Below are 18435 nucleotides of genomic sequence, written 5' to 3'. Positions count from 1 at the left end.
GTTCACAGTTTCAAAATTTGTTCACAGATTCGAATAATATAAAAAAATACGGTTTCAAAATTTGTTCAGAATTGGAAAAAAATTTCACAATTTCATAATTTTGTTCAAGATTTTGAAAATTTTCGTGTTTCAAAATTTGTTCGCAATTTTGGAAAATGTTCACAGTTTCAAAATTTGTTCAGAGATTCGAATAATATAAAAAAATACGGTTTCAAAATTTGTTCAGAATTCGAAAAAATATTCACAATTTCATAATTTTGTTCAAGATTTTGAAAATTTTCATGTTTCAAAATTTGTTCGCAATTTTGAAAAATGTTCATAGTTTCAAAATTTGTTCACAGATTCGAATAATATAAAAAAATATGGTTTCAAAATTTGTTCAGAATTCGAAAAAATGTTCACAATTTCATAATTTTGTTCAAGATTTGGAAAAAATTCATGTTTCAAATTTGTTCGCAATTTTGAAAAATGTTCAGTTTCAAAATTTGTTCACAGATTCGAATAATATAAATAAATACGGTTTCAAAATTTGTTCAGAATTCGAAAAATTGTTCACAATTTCATAATTTTGTTCGGGATTTTGGAAATTTTCATGTTTCAAATTTTTTTCGCAATTTTGAAAAATGTTCACAGTTCCAAAATTTGTTCACACATTCGAATAATATTTCCTTTTTATAATTTTGTTCATAAATTTGAAATTTATTCATGTTTCAAAATTTGTTCACAATTTAGAAAAATTGATCACATGCGTCATATTTTTGTTGAAAACTAAAATATATTCAGAATTTTCAAAATTTCATTGTGTTTTCTCAAGTTTTGTCGCAAGTTGAATTTCCTGCTTTAAAAAATCAGTTTTTTGAAAGGAATTCGCCAATTTGAAAAGTGTTTGCTTTCACAGAACACTCAGTTTTTTTAAATAAAATCATCAAAATAAAAACACACATCTATGGTTAGTTATTTAAGTAAAATATATCATTCTGGTTCCACACCTATGGTTATTTCTTTAAGAAACGCACTGTTTTATTAACGTCAGTACTTGTTAGCCTGGGTGGCTAGTAGTGCATTATACTCCCTCCGTTCGGCATTACTTGTCGCAAAAATGGATGTATCTAGATGTATTTTAGTACTAGATACATCCATTTCTGAGACAAGTAATTCTGAACGGAGGGAGTAGTATGCAGTTGGTCCCAGGTTCGATTCCTGGGTCACGCGCGTTTTCGTCAGGCCGCCAATTTGACGCAAAGCGCGACAAATAGGGGCTCCTAGGAGCTCCCCGAGATCTCGGTATTTTGCGCTATGTGTTCTTTTTCTTCCTTTGGTTCCTGGGCCTTATTAGTTTCAACAGGGCCCATACCTTCGGGCCTGAGCCTCCCCTCGCGCACAAGCACACACTTGCCTCCAACAACCTCTCCTAGTGGCACTGCTCTCCCAGTGTCGCAGATCTTGTTGACTTGCTCAGTCTCCGGGTCTCCTCCTGCTCTCGAAGTCTCGAGCTCGCAAGGTTGAAGGCGACGCCGTCCAAGGGCCGGCCGGAGCAACCGCCTCAGATTTCTAGCCCGTGCCTCTTTGTCTCCCTCAAGCCGGCAGCTGCTTTTATTCGTTAAATCCCAAGTAAGACTCTGCTCTAGCCAGTGCTAAGATATCGTTTCCTTTTTTACGCTGGATCCAGCAGACCATCCTCTCGATCTCGATCTATTCCGTTGGCTCAGCTCACTTTATAAGCCTGGATTTTAACTCCACGACTCGGGTGGATTTAGCATCTTTGGCGGCAATCGACTTTGAGCAAGAAGGGAGACTTTCAACTTTCAAGGTTGACGAGCCCTGCAATTTCTACTTTGCCATGCGGCAGAGCTGCAGTTTCTAGTTTGCTATGCAGAGCTGCAAGTTGTTTAAGAGGTCTTTGTTTTTTTCTTAAGCACCGCTGTTCATTTGTAGAGCAGTACTTTATTAGGCACCTTGGCATAGAAATAAGCATTTGGCCCCTCAAAAAAAAACATTTGCGTTGAAGAAAAAAGTGGTTTATTTTTATAAGCACGTCTATATAATGACCGAGCACTGGGATGACCCCATGGCATTCGAGCTGCAGTTTTTTGATAAGTTGTCTTAGCTAGTTTCTCAGTGGCAGCAAAACCGTACGATGTCGGTTTGCCATGGCTTAAAATTTCAAGTCAGTTTACTCCTATGGTTTGGCGACTTGGTGGCGACGAAACAGTCTTAGCTGCGGTACAATGTTTAGAGCTCCCTTGTTGGCTTGTTGCCTTGCTTGATGGTACCCGTCAGAAATGCTTGTGGTTTCACTGTTAAACCTTAGTTGCGGTGAAGTCGAAATTGTCAGGTCACAGGCGCAATAGTTGATGACGATTAGTGATATCGTGTGCAACTTCGATGTAGCGGCGTGCATTATTGAGTTTGTGCTTGCATGTGTTGTCTCAGTCACGACCAGATGGTCTTTTTGGCTTGGGTAGCGTGTTGGGTGAGTTTTGCCCCCGTCCCCCCTCTTTTGTTTCTCATTGCCGGTTTTGGCAAAGAAAAATACTTCAGTTTACACATTGCAAACAACAAACTACATATTCTAGTAAGGAATCATTATGTCCTAAGTTCTGACAAAGCTCAAATTATTGAAGTGTTATTCACTGCTGATTTATTTTTATATTTGTTGAAAACTTATGATAATCACAATGACTTGACATTTTTTTTGGTGACATCGATATAATATCACTCTAATGTACATGTGCACACTTGGCACATTTGGCTTCTAATTTTTCTGTTTTCATAAGTGCAATGATTGAGTTTAATCTATGTTGAATTTGCTCAACTGCTCCAGGAATATACCATGGATTTCGGACAAAAGACGGCGGCGATAGTGACATTTATGAAGTACGCGGGGGCCATGAAAGGCTTCAAGGTCGGTGCAGCAGCTGCAGCTGTTGTAGCCGCGACCACGGCTGCCATATCCGGGAAAGACACGAACAAATGCAGCCCCAAGCCAAGAACAAGATGATATATGCTCATGAGTTGGTGGAGAAGCACTCTGTCGAAATGACTAGTATGTCAACAACTCAACATCCACCAACATATCAGCACTTTGTTGGCAATGCCGTAATTGCACTTTGTACTTAATGGTAGATTAAGCTATCTTCAGGGGTCATGCTACTTCATCCGTTGGAAAATGTCACACCTGTTTCTGTGAGCATGACGGTGGAACTGAGTAAAACACATCCATGGTCATTAAACTTGGCTCTAAGGTTTAGTTTGATCACTATCTGGGGTGAAGCTAGAACAAAAATCCATTGTTGTTAGCTTTATTATTTAGCGCCATTCTTGTACTTATAAACAGTGATGTGGACTATCCAATAAAGTGCTGGCTAAATTACATTGGTGCTAGCTAACCACAATATAATGCTTATATATCAGCTCCGTATCTGGTCACTGTATTCTGCAAAACATCTCTCCTATAAAACCAGCTATGCTACCCGCCCATACGAGCTATCTCCGGCACGGTTTCAATCTCGTCCGGTCGATCTGCCTTGCTGGAGCTTTTTCACCGCCCTGTCAAAAAATCGAACCGCTTGTTTTTTCCCACACTGCTCTTTCGTGCTCAGGTGGATGACAGGTGGGCCTCCATCTCCCGCAGGCCCAGCTTTGGCGGTGTGCGTGCTCTGTGTGTGTGGCAGGGGCGGACATAATTAGAAGAATTTTTCTTATTGGCACTCCAAACATGCATACTTTTAACACCCCCACCCCCACCCCTTGTGTGAAAAACAATTTGACTGCAGCGAGGGTGGGCGACGTGGGATTGACCAATTCCCGCAGGCTGTGTTCGGTTGGCATGGTTTTGAAGGGGTTTGGCAGGGATTAAATCCTATACAAGTCAAATCCCTGCCAAAACCACTTCAATCCCCCTGAGACAGGGTGTAACCGAACAAAGCCGCAGGAGGGTGGGTAGGAACATGCGGTGGGATTGGCCAACCCTATCCACCAATCCCCCGTACGCCTCGAGCCTCGCATCCCTCCTCCCCTACTTGCTTGCCCCGCGTGCGGTCGCCACCTCTCCACGGTGATGAGCGGCAAGGCCTCATTCACAAGTGGAGCGTATGGGCCGTTGCAGCCACCACCGAGAGGGGCTGCCTCCTCTCCTCCTCACCTCCAGCGGCTGGCGCGGTGTAGGGAGCACCGAGCGGCGCCAAGCACGGTCAATGGCCTTGACGCGTATGGCAGCGGCGGCGGCTAGGGCGTTGGCCCTCGGCAATTTCGAGTCCGAGTCAAGGTAAGGAGCCCTGTAGTGTTTCTCCTTCTACCTCAAGATCCCATCTTGCTCATGCGGCTCCTCCCGCATATATATAGTACTCTAACACAGGCCTTGGTTTCTCAAGTTAAAACTCTCACAATGCAAGTTTGATCTGAAGGAAATAACACAAGAGACTGGTTGTTGCTCACAAAAAGAAAAGAAAAAGTTGATGTACTGTATTATTGCTCACATTTATGTTGAACAAAAGCCATGCTAAGATATTTATAACCGCAGGAAATTTCTATCTTTATTCAGTTTCTTTCAGGGCATGGCTGCCTATCAGCCACTCCTTGGATATGTACAGATATTGTATAACAAGGGTTGTATTTATTTCCAACAAAAGGTCAGTTACACATAAACAGTGTGAATAAATGAACAAGGAGTAGCATAGCAATCATTATTTTGGACCAATCCAACTTCTACAACAGGGAAGGTTCAAGAACCTTCTACAATGGGGAAGAGGCCTGTTTTTTCTCCTTGATTGCCTCCTGGACAGACTTCAGGACTGATGGCATCAACTGTTTATTTGTAGCAATGATGCCCGTGTCACGATCAAGATATCTGCCTTTCGAGAAATCGAGATCGTTTCCTGAGGCATCTTTAACTACACCTCCAGCTTCTGGGAAACATCAGAAAAATGGAAGTAAGAAATGTGTATTCTTCAGTTGAGTTCGTTGTTTAAAAAAAAACACACAGAGAAATGTTCTTACCTGTAACGACAATTGAGCCGGCTGCATGATCCCATATCGTTTCCCTGTAACCCTCGTGTGGAAAACGCCAGTAAATGGCACCATCCCCACGGGCCAGGGCACCATATTTTGCTTGGCTATCTATTCTGACTGGAGGAGCTTGGACACCAAGTTTCTACTAGCACTCAAACACAGAATTAGTTTCTACTCCAATGGATGTAGCCTAAGCAAAGAGTAATCAGGATCAAACCTCCGCTACACAGCCAGTAAAATCACGCATCGAGTGTGCTCCTTCATAGGATTCAAAGAACGAGGCATTGGCTGGATTGTCGATGGTACAAACACTAATCTGTAATGAAAGTTAGCCAGAAGCAAGTCAATCACAAGAAAAGAAAATAACTCACATACTCCCTCCGTCGGTGAAGAGTGTACATTTGGTTTTAAAATTTGTCCACAAAAGAGTGCACTTCTATCTTCCCAATGCACTTTAAAATAGAAACAAATGTTTCTCTCTCATCACACTGTAATCAAGACCAATAACATTCTACACATGGTCTCCTTAATTTCTACATGCACTTTAGCTCATTGGAGGTTGGGTAATTAAAGAGGAGAGAGATGGTGGTTTGCACCTTTCCAATGCATTTTTTACTCTACTTCATAATTTGTCCAAAAATCTCTATATGTACACTTTGCACCGGACGGAGAGAGTAGGCACAAACAGTCTTAACTGATTAAAATCAAATAAAAGAGATTGAAAGTGATAATAACCTTTTGTGGTGGAGAGCCATCTAACGACTGTACTTCAGCACCACAACCGATTGCCGCTGAAAAGAGGGCCCCAGTTTGATTTCCTGATGAGCTACCACTGAGGTTACTTACTGATGTAAAAGGAAGATTTGGACATCCCAACACACCCAAGACAACCCTGCCTTCATCAAGCAGTGCCAGTGCAATGGCATATTGGCCTCCTCTCACGAATCTGAATCAAGTTATTAAGACAAAACCAAGATCAAAATGTATTATAGGCAAAGATAGTAACAACATGAGGTGTCATCAAATGACTGCAATATCTTTCTTTTCAAACAATGCTATTAGTGTTCACGATTAATCTGTTTCGAATGTTTAGTTAAAATATGGGGCATGAAAGAGATGTATTCAATCTTGCCAGCTAACTGATCAGTTGTTAGCGCGCTTCACAAGCTATCTCAAAAGAAGAACAGCGGATAGTTTACATAGAGCTGGTTCAGGAAATTTCCGTAGTAATATTGGCATCTGTACTTGTTAAATAAGATTGTTGGTAAAAGAATTCATTTCTGTATGAAGAGTCATAGGTCAGAACTCTAGTTGTTTGAAAGAAGGCAGTGGTGCCTGCTACCTCGAATAAATGATTAGAAAAACGCACAGCAAATTAAAGCAGCAACACTGGTTTTGGTGAGCAAGAGGGCAGTTGTAGAAACTACTGTACAATAGATAGTGCAATTGGCGGAAAAACCAGACATTTTTTTTATCGCATTAGCAGAATGTGAAATCTGCAGGTTGGAGTTACCATAGCTCACCCTTTAGTCCCATCAATTGGATCTAGAACCCAATGTCGGCCAGATGGACCTCCCTCGGACTTCCCGGTATCAATTGCAGAGAGGATAGCTTCCTTAGATAATAAAAGGTTGTATGAACCATCCTCAGCGAGAGTTTTGTTTACAAGATCAGTAATGCGCTCCAGAATTTCTTCAGCGCCATCCTTTCTCAAGTCTTCTGAGTCCTGCGTACGTACAAACACTCAGGTTGTGTAGAATACCTATGTATTATACACATAAATGATTTAACCGGAACACAAGTGATTTACCTCCTCGGCCACCATAGAAAAGGAACCAGAAGTTACTTCCATATTTAACACAACACTTACCAGTACTTGAGATCCTACATGTATGAAAAGAAAATTATCACCTGAATGGGGAGTTGAGAGAACGAACTAGTTTCAAATGTGAATGTAAACTGATGAAGATCATATATACGACCCTGAATGTTCTTTACATCACTGAGCCATGTCATTCAGAAATCTTAATATCTCCATGTAAGTTAAATCAAGAAACATCGACTGACTCGAATTATGGTTTGAGTATGAGGACTGCTAATTGAGCATCAAACAGCAGATACATGCACCTGGAGGTAAACAGTTACAGAGTGAGCATGTACCATAATCAGCTACGGTCACAGGAGTCTTATCCGCCTTGGATTGGATGTCTGATTGCACAATTTCCTGCTGCACCGTCTGAAGAAGGAGTCACAGGGCAAAACGCAATAAGTTCCAACTGCAGCAACGCATCAACAATCTGATGAACAGCGAAGCAAGCAGTTTGCAATCAACATACTCAAATATCTCTCTCTAGTCATTACCATAGCTAAGATTGCCTACGTTAACATACTTCAAATCTAGAGTTGATTACACTTCTAAGTGGTCACTTCTCCACGTTGACCATCAACCAGCGATGCTTCTCCAGTTAATCTCGGAGGGAAGGTGGAAGAAAAGCAAGCAAGACGAGGCACAGCCCAGCAGCCGGCGGGGGCTGCGCGAGCGCGGTCTCCTCCGAGCAGCGTCCCCGCGGGCCTCGACACAGCATGGGAAGAAGGGATTTTGGGGTCCAGGGAAGGGCACCTGGCATAGGCGGGCGGCGAGGGCGACGGCCTTCTTGGCAGCGCCGAGCTCGGCGGCGTACGAGGGATTGCCGGCGGGGCGCGACATGGCACGGGCGGCGAAGATGGACGGCGCTTCGCGGGAGGAGTCGAATCGGCCGGCGGACGGCGGTTGGTGAGGCGGGCAGGTGGGGAAGACAAGTCACGCTGACTCTAAAACTCGTATCCTCCTCCTTCTATTCCAGTCTTCCAGATCCAACGGCGGCGATCAATCGTAAGCCAAAGCGAAGCCAACGCAGCCAAAGACTTCTCAGCACACCAAAAAGATGTAGCCAAAAAAATATATTTTTTATTTCTGGGGCCCAAAAACGGCTCCAGATATGTTATTTTAGAACAAACGGGCTCCAATAGAAGACCAACACGTGCATGGCTACCAATTTTTTTTGTCCATACCAAAACAAAACGTTGCTATAGGAATGGTATGTTTGGCACTGCACTAGCACAAAACCAAAACGAACACCGCGGAACCCCTATAGTGCGACAACATGAAGCACGATAGAGGTGAATGCTAACCGTCCAATCTAAAAGTTTTCACAGTTGTGTCGCCTCCTGCCGCGACCACCACCGGCCACCGAGTCGCCAAGGAAGGCATCCCTGACACGACCGCTACTGCCGCCAGCCTTCCCGCAGCTCCCACCAGGCTAGCAGTCACCCCCTATCGTGCGTCATGTTGTTGGTGGCGAGAAGTTGATGGTCATCCACCGCCAAGGCCTCGCGCCGCCACAAAACCGCTGTCGCGGCCGCCGGGGAAGCGCCCAAGGATCCTACCATAGCCGCCGAGGCTCCCCCCGCATGCAAAGAAAATCACCAGGAAGAGGCCGCCGTGTGATCCATGATCGCCGCTGCGGCCCGAGCGAAGAAGAAGGTGGCGGCTGTGCCAGCGGCGATCCCTCACACGACGGCACTGGTTCCTCGAGCATCGCCTAGGGCCACTTGACATCCCTTCCAACCACAACACGAGGACGAGCCGACATCACACGTCGCCACAGTTTTCAGCATCTCCAACGTGTTCGATGAAATGATTGGGAGGTAAATGGAATTATCTTTTTTTTTGGTTTTTTCATTGATTTTTCGTGGGATTTTTCATTTTGTATGCAATTGTGATGTGATGTATTTGTATTTGTTGTGTGATGCATGGCAGAAAAATGGTCTTGATCTGGCCATGGATGTTGAGGAACAAATGTCAAGTTATGGGGAGTGTATCTATAAGTGCTTCAAGGCACGTAAGAGTAGCGGCATCTATCGATCACAAATTTCGCTCCAACATCGATGGCAAGCTATAGCAGCGGATCGTCCAAAGTGGTCGGTGGTGAGGCGGACCCGAGGAGCCAAGTGGCGTTGTGTTTAATGCCGACTAACTAGCGGACGGGTGTGTGTGGCCGGAGTAGGTTTCTCGGTGAACGCACGCGTTCAATGAAGATAGGCAGGGTAGTCTGAAGCCGGTTGAATGCGGCAAGGAGGTTTGTTCAGCCGGGCGTGCAGGGGCGGCGCTCTCTCGGCCAACGTGTCGCTTCAATGCCGGCGCCAACGAGAGGTCGCAGCCGCTCTGGACCAGCGTCAATATGGAGCGGACGCTCTACATTGGTATAAATGCGGGCAGCTGGCACCGAGCAAGAAGCGTGCGTGGACAAGGTAGGTTTTTTTTGGCTGGCCAGGACAGTCAAAAGCAAGAGTGGCAGTGATCCAAACTCCCGCAAGTTTTGCTAATTTGCCTCTGATTTGTGAAGAAAAGCACGTTCAGATCACCGAGCGGGCGGATCCAAGCCCGGCGTTGGCGATGCACTAACGAATCTGAAACAAGCACCAATCAGGAGAATCGTCGACCGCCACGGTCCGTGCGGTAAGAATTCGTTATCATGCGCGCGTATGCATACATACAATGAAAACGATTGGCATAGCTTGTTGCCCTGACAGCCCCATTTCGGCGGTATACGGTGATTGTGGTGAGGTAAGCTAACAGAGACAGTTAGCTAGCTGTTGAGTAATTTATGGACGAGTAGTGTCACTAATCACTGCAAACTTACTTTCAGAAAATCAACCCCGTTAATTTTCATTTAATTAAAATAGTACTCCCTTCGTCTCATAGTGTCAAAAAATGTCTTGGATTATGAGACGGAGAGAGTATTTGCATAAGTTTTCAGTTTGTAACCTTGTGGTTAGTTGATGGTCGGCCGTGTGTCTAATCATGGCAAAAGGCATCAACCCAGCGTTCCCTTTCTTCCCCAATCAACAGGCAAAAGATGAAAGACCGAAAGATGGCATATGCCATGGCATGGCTAGCCAAAACCAAAAGAATGTTTCTGCTTCACAGCGTGAAGGTACCAACAACAACAGTAACAATGACACTGATGAAAACGTAATGGCAACAGTGATATAAATATTTATAAATATGAATAAAATTAACAATAATACACAGGCAGCGTCCCCTCCCCCTCTCATCTGTCTCTCGTATGTATATCTGTGACACTCTGGCCTCTCTCCCGTCTCTCTCAACACAAAGCAAAGCAAAAGAATCGCGACACTCTGAATGCGAGCTCTACCGCACGACGCAGCAGGGAGGCTTCGTTTAGCCAGGTGTGCAAGGGCGGTGTCGTGGTTCTAAGTCTGACAGTAGAATATGGGGGTAGGAATGGAGAGGCAAGATCTTAGCTATGGAGGAGTTGTACACACAAGGTTTACGAGTTCAGGCCCTTCTCGGAGGAAGTAACAGCCCTACGTCTCGGAGCCCGGAGGCGGTCGACTGGATTATACGTGTGTGAGTTACAGCGGGTGCGAACCATTGTCCCAGAGGAGGGGGGTGGCTTATATAGAGTACGCCACGACCCCAGCTTCTCTCCGTTACACAGGGTTCAATATACATTAAGAGGAGGCGTTACAGGTAACGCCTGTATTAAGGTGCTACAAATGAGCATTAAGTATGTGAATGAATGCTTGACCGTTGCTGCGCAGAGTGGCTTTAGGTCTTCTGATATGCCGAGTGGTTTGGTGGTCGAGTGACCTGAGTAAGAGAGGTCTTCGAGTGATTGATAGGTCGAGTGGACTTCGCTTCGACACCTTTGTTGGTCCTCTGCTTCTGACTCTTGAACTCCTTGGTTCTTAGGACAAGACTTTAGGTGGGGCGTATAGGTCAGGCCTATTACCCTACCCTAGGTCTGTGTCTACATCATTAGCCCCCGAATGGATCGAGGTTTGAGTGAAAAAGAAGGACGGTAGTTCACCTGGTTCTCGCCCTTGATCTGCCGTGTCTCCTTCTCCGAGTGGAGGACAACTGTTTGAAACTTTCGACTTCGTTTCAGTCGCCTTGATCGATTCAAAAATCACCGACTGGTTTGTTCAGTGACATCTGTCGAGTGATATCTCTGATTGGAATCTTTGGTGAGATCGGTTACAGAGGATCCTGGATCTCACTGGATTCGAAATTTGGGTGGAAGCGCGCCAGGCGGAGCATCCCGCGGTAAGTGGAGTAGATAAATCGGACGTTTCGATTTCTGCGCCACCTTTTCCGCCACGTATCACGTGTGCAACTGTTGGGGGGATTTGACAGGACTGATCGGGCCCACGCGTCAGCCACTCGGAAGTAGGCCTTTAAAAGCGGCGAAGCCGAGGCATTCGCACCGTGCGTGCTCATTTCCCTTCTTCTTCCTCTCACGTCTCCACCTCGCCTAGCGCGACCACTCTCGACACCGCTGTTCTGCCGCCATGGGGAAGGACAAAACGGCGGCGTTAGAGCGTGCGAAGAAGGCGACAGGGGCGGCGAAGAACAAGAAGATGAATCGGGGGTCTTCATCACGCTCGGGGCTGCCGTCAGGTTGGATCCAGGGAGACTGGATCCGATCTTCGCTCCGGCAAGAGGACCTGGATGATTTGGCCGAGTTAGGGCTGATTGTCCATGAATCTGCGCGCCTGTTGAAGGGGGAATCAGAGCCGCAGCCGCAACCGGGTGAGTGTGTCTTGCTCGCCACCCATGTCGACCGTGGTTTCTCGCTTCCACCACATCCTTTCTTTCGGGGCTTCTTAAACTTTTTCGGTGCCCAACTCCATCACTTTACTCCCAATACCATCACATACCTTGCTGCGTTCGTCTCTATGTGTGAGAATTTTTTGGGGTGCCGACCACACTGGGGCCTCTTCAAACACCTCTTTACCATCGGATCCCAAACCGTGAAGAAAGCGAACTCAAAAGACGAGAAAACCCATGTTATCCAGATGTGCGGGGGCCTGGGCATTCAGAAGAGGAAGAGGAGCTCTTTTCCTTCGATGACTCTTCCTGAATCGTTCAGGGGTTGGCAGTCGACCTGGTTCTACTGTCAGGATATCGCGACCCCAGGCCAGTCGACCGGACTTCCCCCTTTTTCTTTTGATCGTGTCCAAACTCCATCTTCCTTGCGAGTGATCGCTGCTGAGAAGGCAGAGACAGGCATGCTAGTTGAGAGAGTAGTCCAACTGATCAATCAGGGCGTCACTGGTATGGACCTGCTCGAGGTGTTCCTCAGTCGGCGGATCCAACCCCTCCAAGCTCGCGATCATTCTATGTGGATGTACTCCGGGGCTGGTGACACTGCTCGGGTTCATCCGGAGGAAGTGGAGGCCAAAACCGTGGCCAACTGGCTGATGGGTATTACCGGGAACAAAGACAACCCCAGGGGTGCTAGGAGAGTCGACCCTTTCAGCGACAGCAACCTGCCAGACAAGGTCTGGTCGTCATAACTGAATTTTTGAACATATTTTCCGACTGATTGAGGTTCCGACTGACTTATGATCGGTTCCTTGTTTTGCAGATCTACACGGAGATGTACTTGATGCCTAATGGTGAACAAGCCCTGGAGCAAGACCAAGAGGGCGGGGACAGCGCCGAGGAGAGCGGCGAGTGGGAGTCCCCAGCTGATGGTGAAGATGATGAGAGTGACGAGTCTGACGATGAGGAGGTGGCCGACTCGCCGCCTCGCTCTGAACGTCGATCCAAGCAGCGGCATGACCCCGTGAGCAGACGAGGCAAAGCTGCGGCGTCGAGTGCTCCATCTCACAAGCGCGCTCGGTTTCCGACTCCAGAGTTGACTGAGACGGTCCCCAAGCAGCCCAAAGCTAATCCTTCGAAGGCTCGGAAGACCTTGCCCAGGATCAAGATGGACGTCCCTGTTGCCTCTGGGTAAATGTTCTTCTCATATTTTCTCGTTCCGATCGGTTTTCTTGTTCTGACCGAGCGGATGATGGACCTGTATAGCCCGACTTCGGCTGCGACTGATATGGATGTTGACAAGATCCCTGCCGATGAGGAAGTTGATGACGCTGTTACCTCCAAAGCCAGTAAGTTTGCCCGACTCAAAGTTTGTTTGGTCGACTGGAATATTGGTCAGTTGTCTTTATAGCTCTCTCTGTTTATTGCAGCTCCACGAGACATTGTTGTGCTCCCAGACGACGAAGAGGAAGTACCGCTGAGAGGAAGGAGGAGGAAGGACAAGGAGCTGGGCAGGAAGACGACCGAAGCCCAAGTTCTTCGGTCGACTGGGACGCCTGCAGCGACGGTCGAGCGGTCGACAGACCCGGCTCGAACCAACGTCACCTTCGCTGTTCCTCTGTCGACTGATTGTCCCTCGGGATCAGCTGCTCAGGCTCCTGCTGCGCCGACGTCACTCCATGCTTCAGATCCGGCGGCTGCTTCGATTGCTCTACCTCCGTCACTTTTTGTTGCATATCAGACTTCGGACGATCCACCGGCTGCTGCCAGAGAAGCTCTTCTTTAACTGAACCTTGTGATGGGGCAGCTGAAGGTGGTGCATGAGGCCAGTCAGGTGGCCTTCAACGCCGGAGCTGCCATGCAAACCAATGTCCAGGTTAGTTGATTTTTCGATCGACCGTTTTTTTTTGTCTGACCACCCACTGGAATGTGGCTGTTCGGAAATAGTATATCTCTTTGTGTCGGTTCGAACTAATTCTTTGCACTAGTGGGGGCACGCTGAGTGCACCCACTGGGTGTAGTCCCCGAGACTGTAGTTGACTGGGGGCAGTCGACTGTGGTTTGAGAATTTGGATCTGTCTTTTTTTAAGGACAGTCGACCGTCAACTGTGGTATGGAAATCAGTGGGGGCACGCTAAGTGCACCCACTGGGTGTAGTCCCCGAGACTGCCGTTGAATGTTTGATTCGGTGGTAGCCTTAGAATAATTATCTATTTTTATCTCTGTCGACTAATATGGTTGTGACTGCAGAAATCTTGTGATCTTGGGGCTCAACTTTCTGACATGAACAAACAGCAAATCAGCCTCAACCTTGATCTGGAACTGGCCAAGAAGAACCTTAAGACCGCTCGTGATGAAGTAGTTGCCATGGGAGGTAACCAATTGACCGCTCCATATCCCAACACTGGCACTTTTCCTTTCCATCTTTGAACCGAGTGGCTTCACTCGAGCAGATGTATGTAGTGAAAACCGCCAACTCCAAGCTCGCCTGAAGAATGTTATTTCTTTAGAGAAAATGAAGGAAGCTCTGGAGAAGAAGGATCTGGATCTTGCCGCAGCACAGAAGGAGGCGCGCGAGAAGACATCGCTTGCTGACAAGAAGCTTGCTTCAGTCGGCAAGTTAGAAGAAGAAAACTCCAAGCTGAAGACTGCTGTATCTAACGCCAATCAGGAGGTCGAGCGACTGAAGAAGAACAAAGATAAGTTGACCGACGAACTTGGAAGCCTCAAGACCAAGAATGGCGAGCTAGAGTCTTATCTGGGCCAACTTGCTGTGAAGCTAGTCTTGAAACTTGAAGGTATTGACTGATCTGTCTTATTTCTGTCGACTGACAAGTCTAATGGTGCCGTCAACTCATAATTCTCTCGATCATGCAGAACTTTGCCAAGACTTTGAAGCGGAAACCGGGCGGGTCGAGACGGGTCTCGATCCCATCAACTGTCCAGTCAAAGATGACGTTGCGATGAACGTGCTGCGGTTGGAGTCTCGCATGGACAGCGCGGTTGCTTATCTGGCACACTTGAAAGCTGCAATGACTCGGGTTGATGCTGGTCTTTGGCCTCAGGCGGAGCTGTCTCAAGATCTCGAGTCTTTGATGGCTCGATTGAATCAAATCCCTGAACGCGTGCGAGAATGGAAGAAGTCATCTGCTCACTGTGGTGCTGACGTCGCTCTGTCTCTGGTTCGAGTGCACCGCAAGGATGTCAAAGAAGACAAGCTGGCGGAGCTCAAGGTTGCTAACACGAGGAAGCATACGTTTCAATCTTTCATGGACACCTTCCTTAACGCCGCCACTCGCATTGCAGACAACATTGACCTCGACAGTTTCTGCGACCTAGCCAGTCCTTCTCCCGATGCGATCAGCCAAGTTGGCCAAGCGCGCGTCCTCTAAGGCACGGGCCTCGTGGGTTTCTCCAACGATAGGAGTGTGCAGTGCATCCATGTTCCGGCGGCGAAGTTCTTCTCTCTGCAGCGAAGTAAGGGGCTCGGGGAGATACTCTTGATGGGTATGCGACGGACCGCCTCCGCCGTCGCCTCCGTCGGTGCGGGGAAAGCCGGGAGGACTGCGTGGTTCATAGACCATCAGAACCTCTGCCGCTGGATCACTGCTGTCGCACTCGGATGTAGTCTCTGCGGAGCCAGTCGACAGGTCGAACAGGCCGTAAAGAGATTCGTCGGGCTCGATCGCCGCAACTTGGGGGGTGCTGACTGGTGAGCCACCGCGTGTCTCGCCCACCGCTGAAGTCTCGACCGACCAGAGCGCTTGTGCCGGCGGGAAACAGGGAGGGAGGACGACACAGGAGCCGACCGATACTGGGTCGACGGCTGCCGCAAGAGGACGCTGCGGACGCACGCGCGAAAGTGCGTTGCCCCGCGGACAGGGAGCGCGTCGACGTCGAGCGGAGCCTCCTGAAGCCAAGCGGAGTCGTCGGCGATGAACATGAGCGCGCCGAGACGGATCTCGCGGCCCTCCACCAAAACTCCGCCTGAAACCATGATGAAGGGGATCGGAAAAATCGCAACTTCTCCAACAAGTCGCTAGGACACCCGCCCCAAGGTGGGCGCCAACTGTCGTGGTTCTAAGTCTGACAGTAGAATATGGGGGTAGGAATGGAGAGGCAAGATCTTAGCTATGGAGGAGTTGTACACACAAGGTTTATGAGTTCAGGTCTTTCTCGGAGGAAGTAACAGCCCTACGTCTCGGAGCCCGGAGGCGGTCGACTGGATTATACGTGTGTGAGTTACAGGGGGTGCGAACCCTTATCCCAGAGGAGGGAGTGGCTTATATAGAGTACGCCAGGACCCCAGCTTCCCTTCGTTACACAGGGTTCAATATACATTAAGAGGAGGCGTTACAGGTAACGCCTGTATTAAGGTGCTACAAATGAGCATTAAGTATGCGAATGAATGCTTGACCGTTGTTGCACAGAGTGGATTTAGGTCTTCTGATATGCCGAGTGGTTTGGTGGTCGAGTGACCTGAGTAAGAGAGGTCTTCGAGTGATTGATAGGTCGAGTGGACTTCGCTTCAACACCTTTGTTGGTCCACTGCTTCTGACTCTTGAACTCCTTGATTTTTAGGACAAGACTTTAGGTGGGGCATATAGGTCAGGCCTATTACCCTATCCTAGGTCTGTGTCTACATCAGGCGGCGCTCTCTCGGTCAGCGCACCGCTTCAATGCCAGCGCCAGTGAGAGATCGTAGCCGCTCTGGGCCAGCATCAATGTGCAGCGGACGCTCTATAGAGGCATGAATGCGGGCAACTGACGCCGAGCAAGAAGCGCATGTGGATAAGGAAGGGTTTTTTGGGTTGGTCAGGATAGTCGGGAGCGGCAGTGGTCCTGACAGCCGCAAAATCGCTTAATTGGTCTCCGATTTGTGAAGAAAGACATGTTCAGATCACTAAGCGGACCGAACCAAGCCCGGCGGCGTTGGAGATGCCGTGACGAATCTGAAACAAGCGCCGATAAGGAGAATCGTCGACCGTCACCGTCCGCGCGTTAAGAATTCGTTATCACGCCGATGGCATGCAGACAATGAAAACGATTGGCATAGTTTGTTGCCGTGACAGCCCCATTTCGGCGGTACGGTGATTGTGGTCTGGTAAGCTGACACAGACAGTTAGCTAGCTGTTGAGTAATTTATGGACGGGCAGTGTCACTAATCACTGCAAACTTACTTTCAGAAAATCAACCCTGTTAATTTTCATTTAATTAAAATACTATTTGCATAAGTTTTCAGATTGTAACCTTGTGGTTAGTTGATGGTCGGCCGTGTCTAACCATGGCAAAAGGCATCAACCCAGCTTTCCCTTTCTTCCCCAATAACAACAGGCAAAAGATGAAAAACCGAAAACCAAAACCAAAAGAATGTTTCTGCTTCACAGTCATGTCAAGGTACCAACAACAACTGTAACAATGACAACGATGAAAACGTAATGGTAACTGTGATATAAATACGTTATATATGTGAATAAAATTAACAATAATACACAGGCAGCGTCCCCTCTCCCTCTCATCTGTCTCTCGTACATATCATCCGTGACACTCTGACCTCTCTCCCGTCTCTCTCAACACAAAGCAAAGGAAAAGAATCCCGACAATGTGAGCTCTACTGCACGCAGGAAAGAAAAGGACCCAAACCCATCACCCCTCGTAAATAATTACATACACAAAACGAAAAGAGAAAAAGGGTGACATGGCCGACGCGCGCATCATCACGGCCCGATCGACGGGGACCGTCGGTCTAGGTGAGCATCGCCGCTGCGCCGAGCGCCGCCACGATCACGGCGGCCGCCATCCCGGTGCTCCTCGCCGGGGCACTCTGCAAGACAACCATCGACACATTGCACACGTTAAGTAGTTTGGTTGCAAAATGCGCGCCGACGATGAAGTAAACAATAGTGTGCATGGTCCACGCGCGCAGCGTGGACGGTCCTCCATGCTGGCGTCAACGGTGTGATTTGATTTGATTCTCATGTCAGGCAAGTTAATGCCCCAGCTAATAATGTCAGGCGAGTTAATTAGCCAGTCGGGAGCACGTGCGTGCCGGGCTGATCCAACAGTGCATGCGCGCCGACACACTGGCCGCCATGGCCATGCCGTCCGGGTGGCAGCCTCGTAAATTTGCTTCATGGAGTGTGCATGGATTATATTGGGCCCCAAATCCAGTGATCACTGATAAGATGCATGCACGTACCGCGGTGTCGGCGGCGGTGGAGTCGCCGCTGGGCCCGGGAGCCGCGGCGGCCTCGGCGGTGGTAGGCGCCACGGCCTTGGCTTTCACGGGGGCCGCGGCGACCGGGGCGGGCGCGGGCGCCTTCGTCTTCTTCTTGGACGAGCGCTTCTTCTTGGACGGCGCCGGCGCGGGGGCGTCGGTGGGCTTGGTCAATGGGGCTGGCGCGGCGGAAGGCACCTCGGGGATGAGTGTTGGCGCGGCGGCTGCAGGTGCCTCGACGGTGGGAGGGAGCGCTGCTGGAGCGGGGGCGGTGGCCTTGGCGGGTGGTGCGGCCGCGGGGGAGTTGGCCTTGGGCTTGGGAGTGGGAGGAGCCGCGGCGGGGGCAGTGACGGGGGCGGGAGTGACTGGAGCGGTGATCGGCGCGGCCGCGGGCGCAGGGGTGGCTGGGGCCTTGACCGGCGCGGTGGTGGCTACTGGAGTGGTGGGCGGCGCGGCAGCGGGAGCCGGGGTTGCGGGTGCCTTGAGGACCGGCGCTGGTGCGGCGGGGGTGGTGGTCGGCGCGGGAGCGGCCGGGGCCTTCACCGGTGCCTGTGTTGTGGGAGTGGTGGTCGGCGCTGGAGTAGCCGGGGCCTTG

At 48.8% G+C, this 18435-nt stretch overlaps 2 protein-coding genes and 1 long non-coding RNA gene across 3 annotated transcripts in view; 1 reads left to right on the top strand and 2 right to left on the bottom strand.

Moving 5' to 3' along the window:
* The first annotated feature begins 1441 nt into the window (after positions 1 to 1441).
* Positions 1442 to 3373, top strand: LOC119331410. Its single transcript, XR_005160505.1, has 2 exons — positions 1442 to 1611; positions 2825 to 3373. It is a non-coding gene; the product is annotated as an uncharacterized LOC119331410 (long non-coding RNA).
* Positions 3374 to 4593: 1220 nt separating this feature from the next.
* Positions 4594 to 7819, bottom strand: LOC119330960 (3'(2'),5'-bisphosphate nucleotidase-like). Its single transcript, XM_037604111.1, has 8 exons — positions 7631 to 7819; positions 7171 to 7246; positions 6821 to 6894; positions 6534 to 6736; positions 5746 to 5956; positions 5228 to 5326; positions 4999 to 5152; positions 4594 to 4907 (listed from the first exon to the last, which is right to left on the bottom strand). The coding sequence occupies exons 1-8, from the start codon at positions 7715 to 7717 to the stop codon at positions 4735 to 4737; spliced, it is 1077 nt and encodes a 358-aa protein (XP_037460008.1). The 5' UTR covers positions 7718 to 7819; the 3' UTR covers positions 4594 to 4734.
* A 9234-nt stretch (positions 7820 to 17053) lies between these two features.
* Positions 17054 to 18435, bottom strand: part of LOC119333101 (predicted GPI-anchored protein 58) — a 2236-nt gene continuing 854 nt past the window's right edge. Inside the window, exons 2-3 of the mRNA XM_037606120.1 lie at positions 17823 to 18431; positions 17054 to 17447 (exon numbers count right to left, since the gene is read on the bottom strand). Of these exons, the coding sequence (XP_037462017.1) occupies positions 17370 to 17447; positions 17823 to 18431 (687 nt within the window). The 3' untranslated portion in view covers positions 17054 to 17369. The remainder of the gene's footprint in view (positions 17448 to 17822; positions 18432 to 18435) is intronic.

Source organism: Triticum dicoccoides, chromosome 7A (genome assembly GCF_002162155.2).
Source record: "Triticum dicoccoides isolate Atlit2015 ecotype Zavitan chromosome 7A, WEW_v2.0, whole genome shotgun sequence".
Classification (NCBI taxonomy): Eukaryota; Viridiplantae; Streptophyta; class Magnoliopsida; order Poales; family Poaceae; genus Triticum; species Triticum dicoccoides.
The sequence above is the reverse complement of the archived record's forward strand: the minus strand, read 5'-3'. Positions and strand labels throughout refer to the sequence as shown.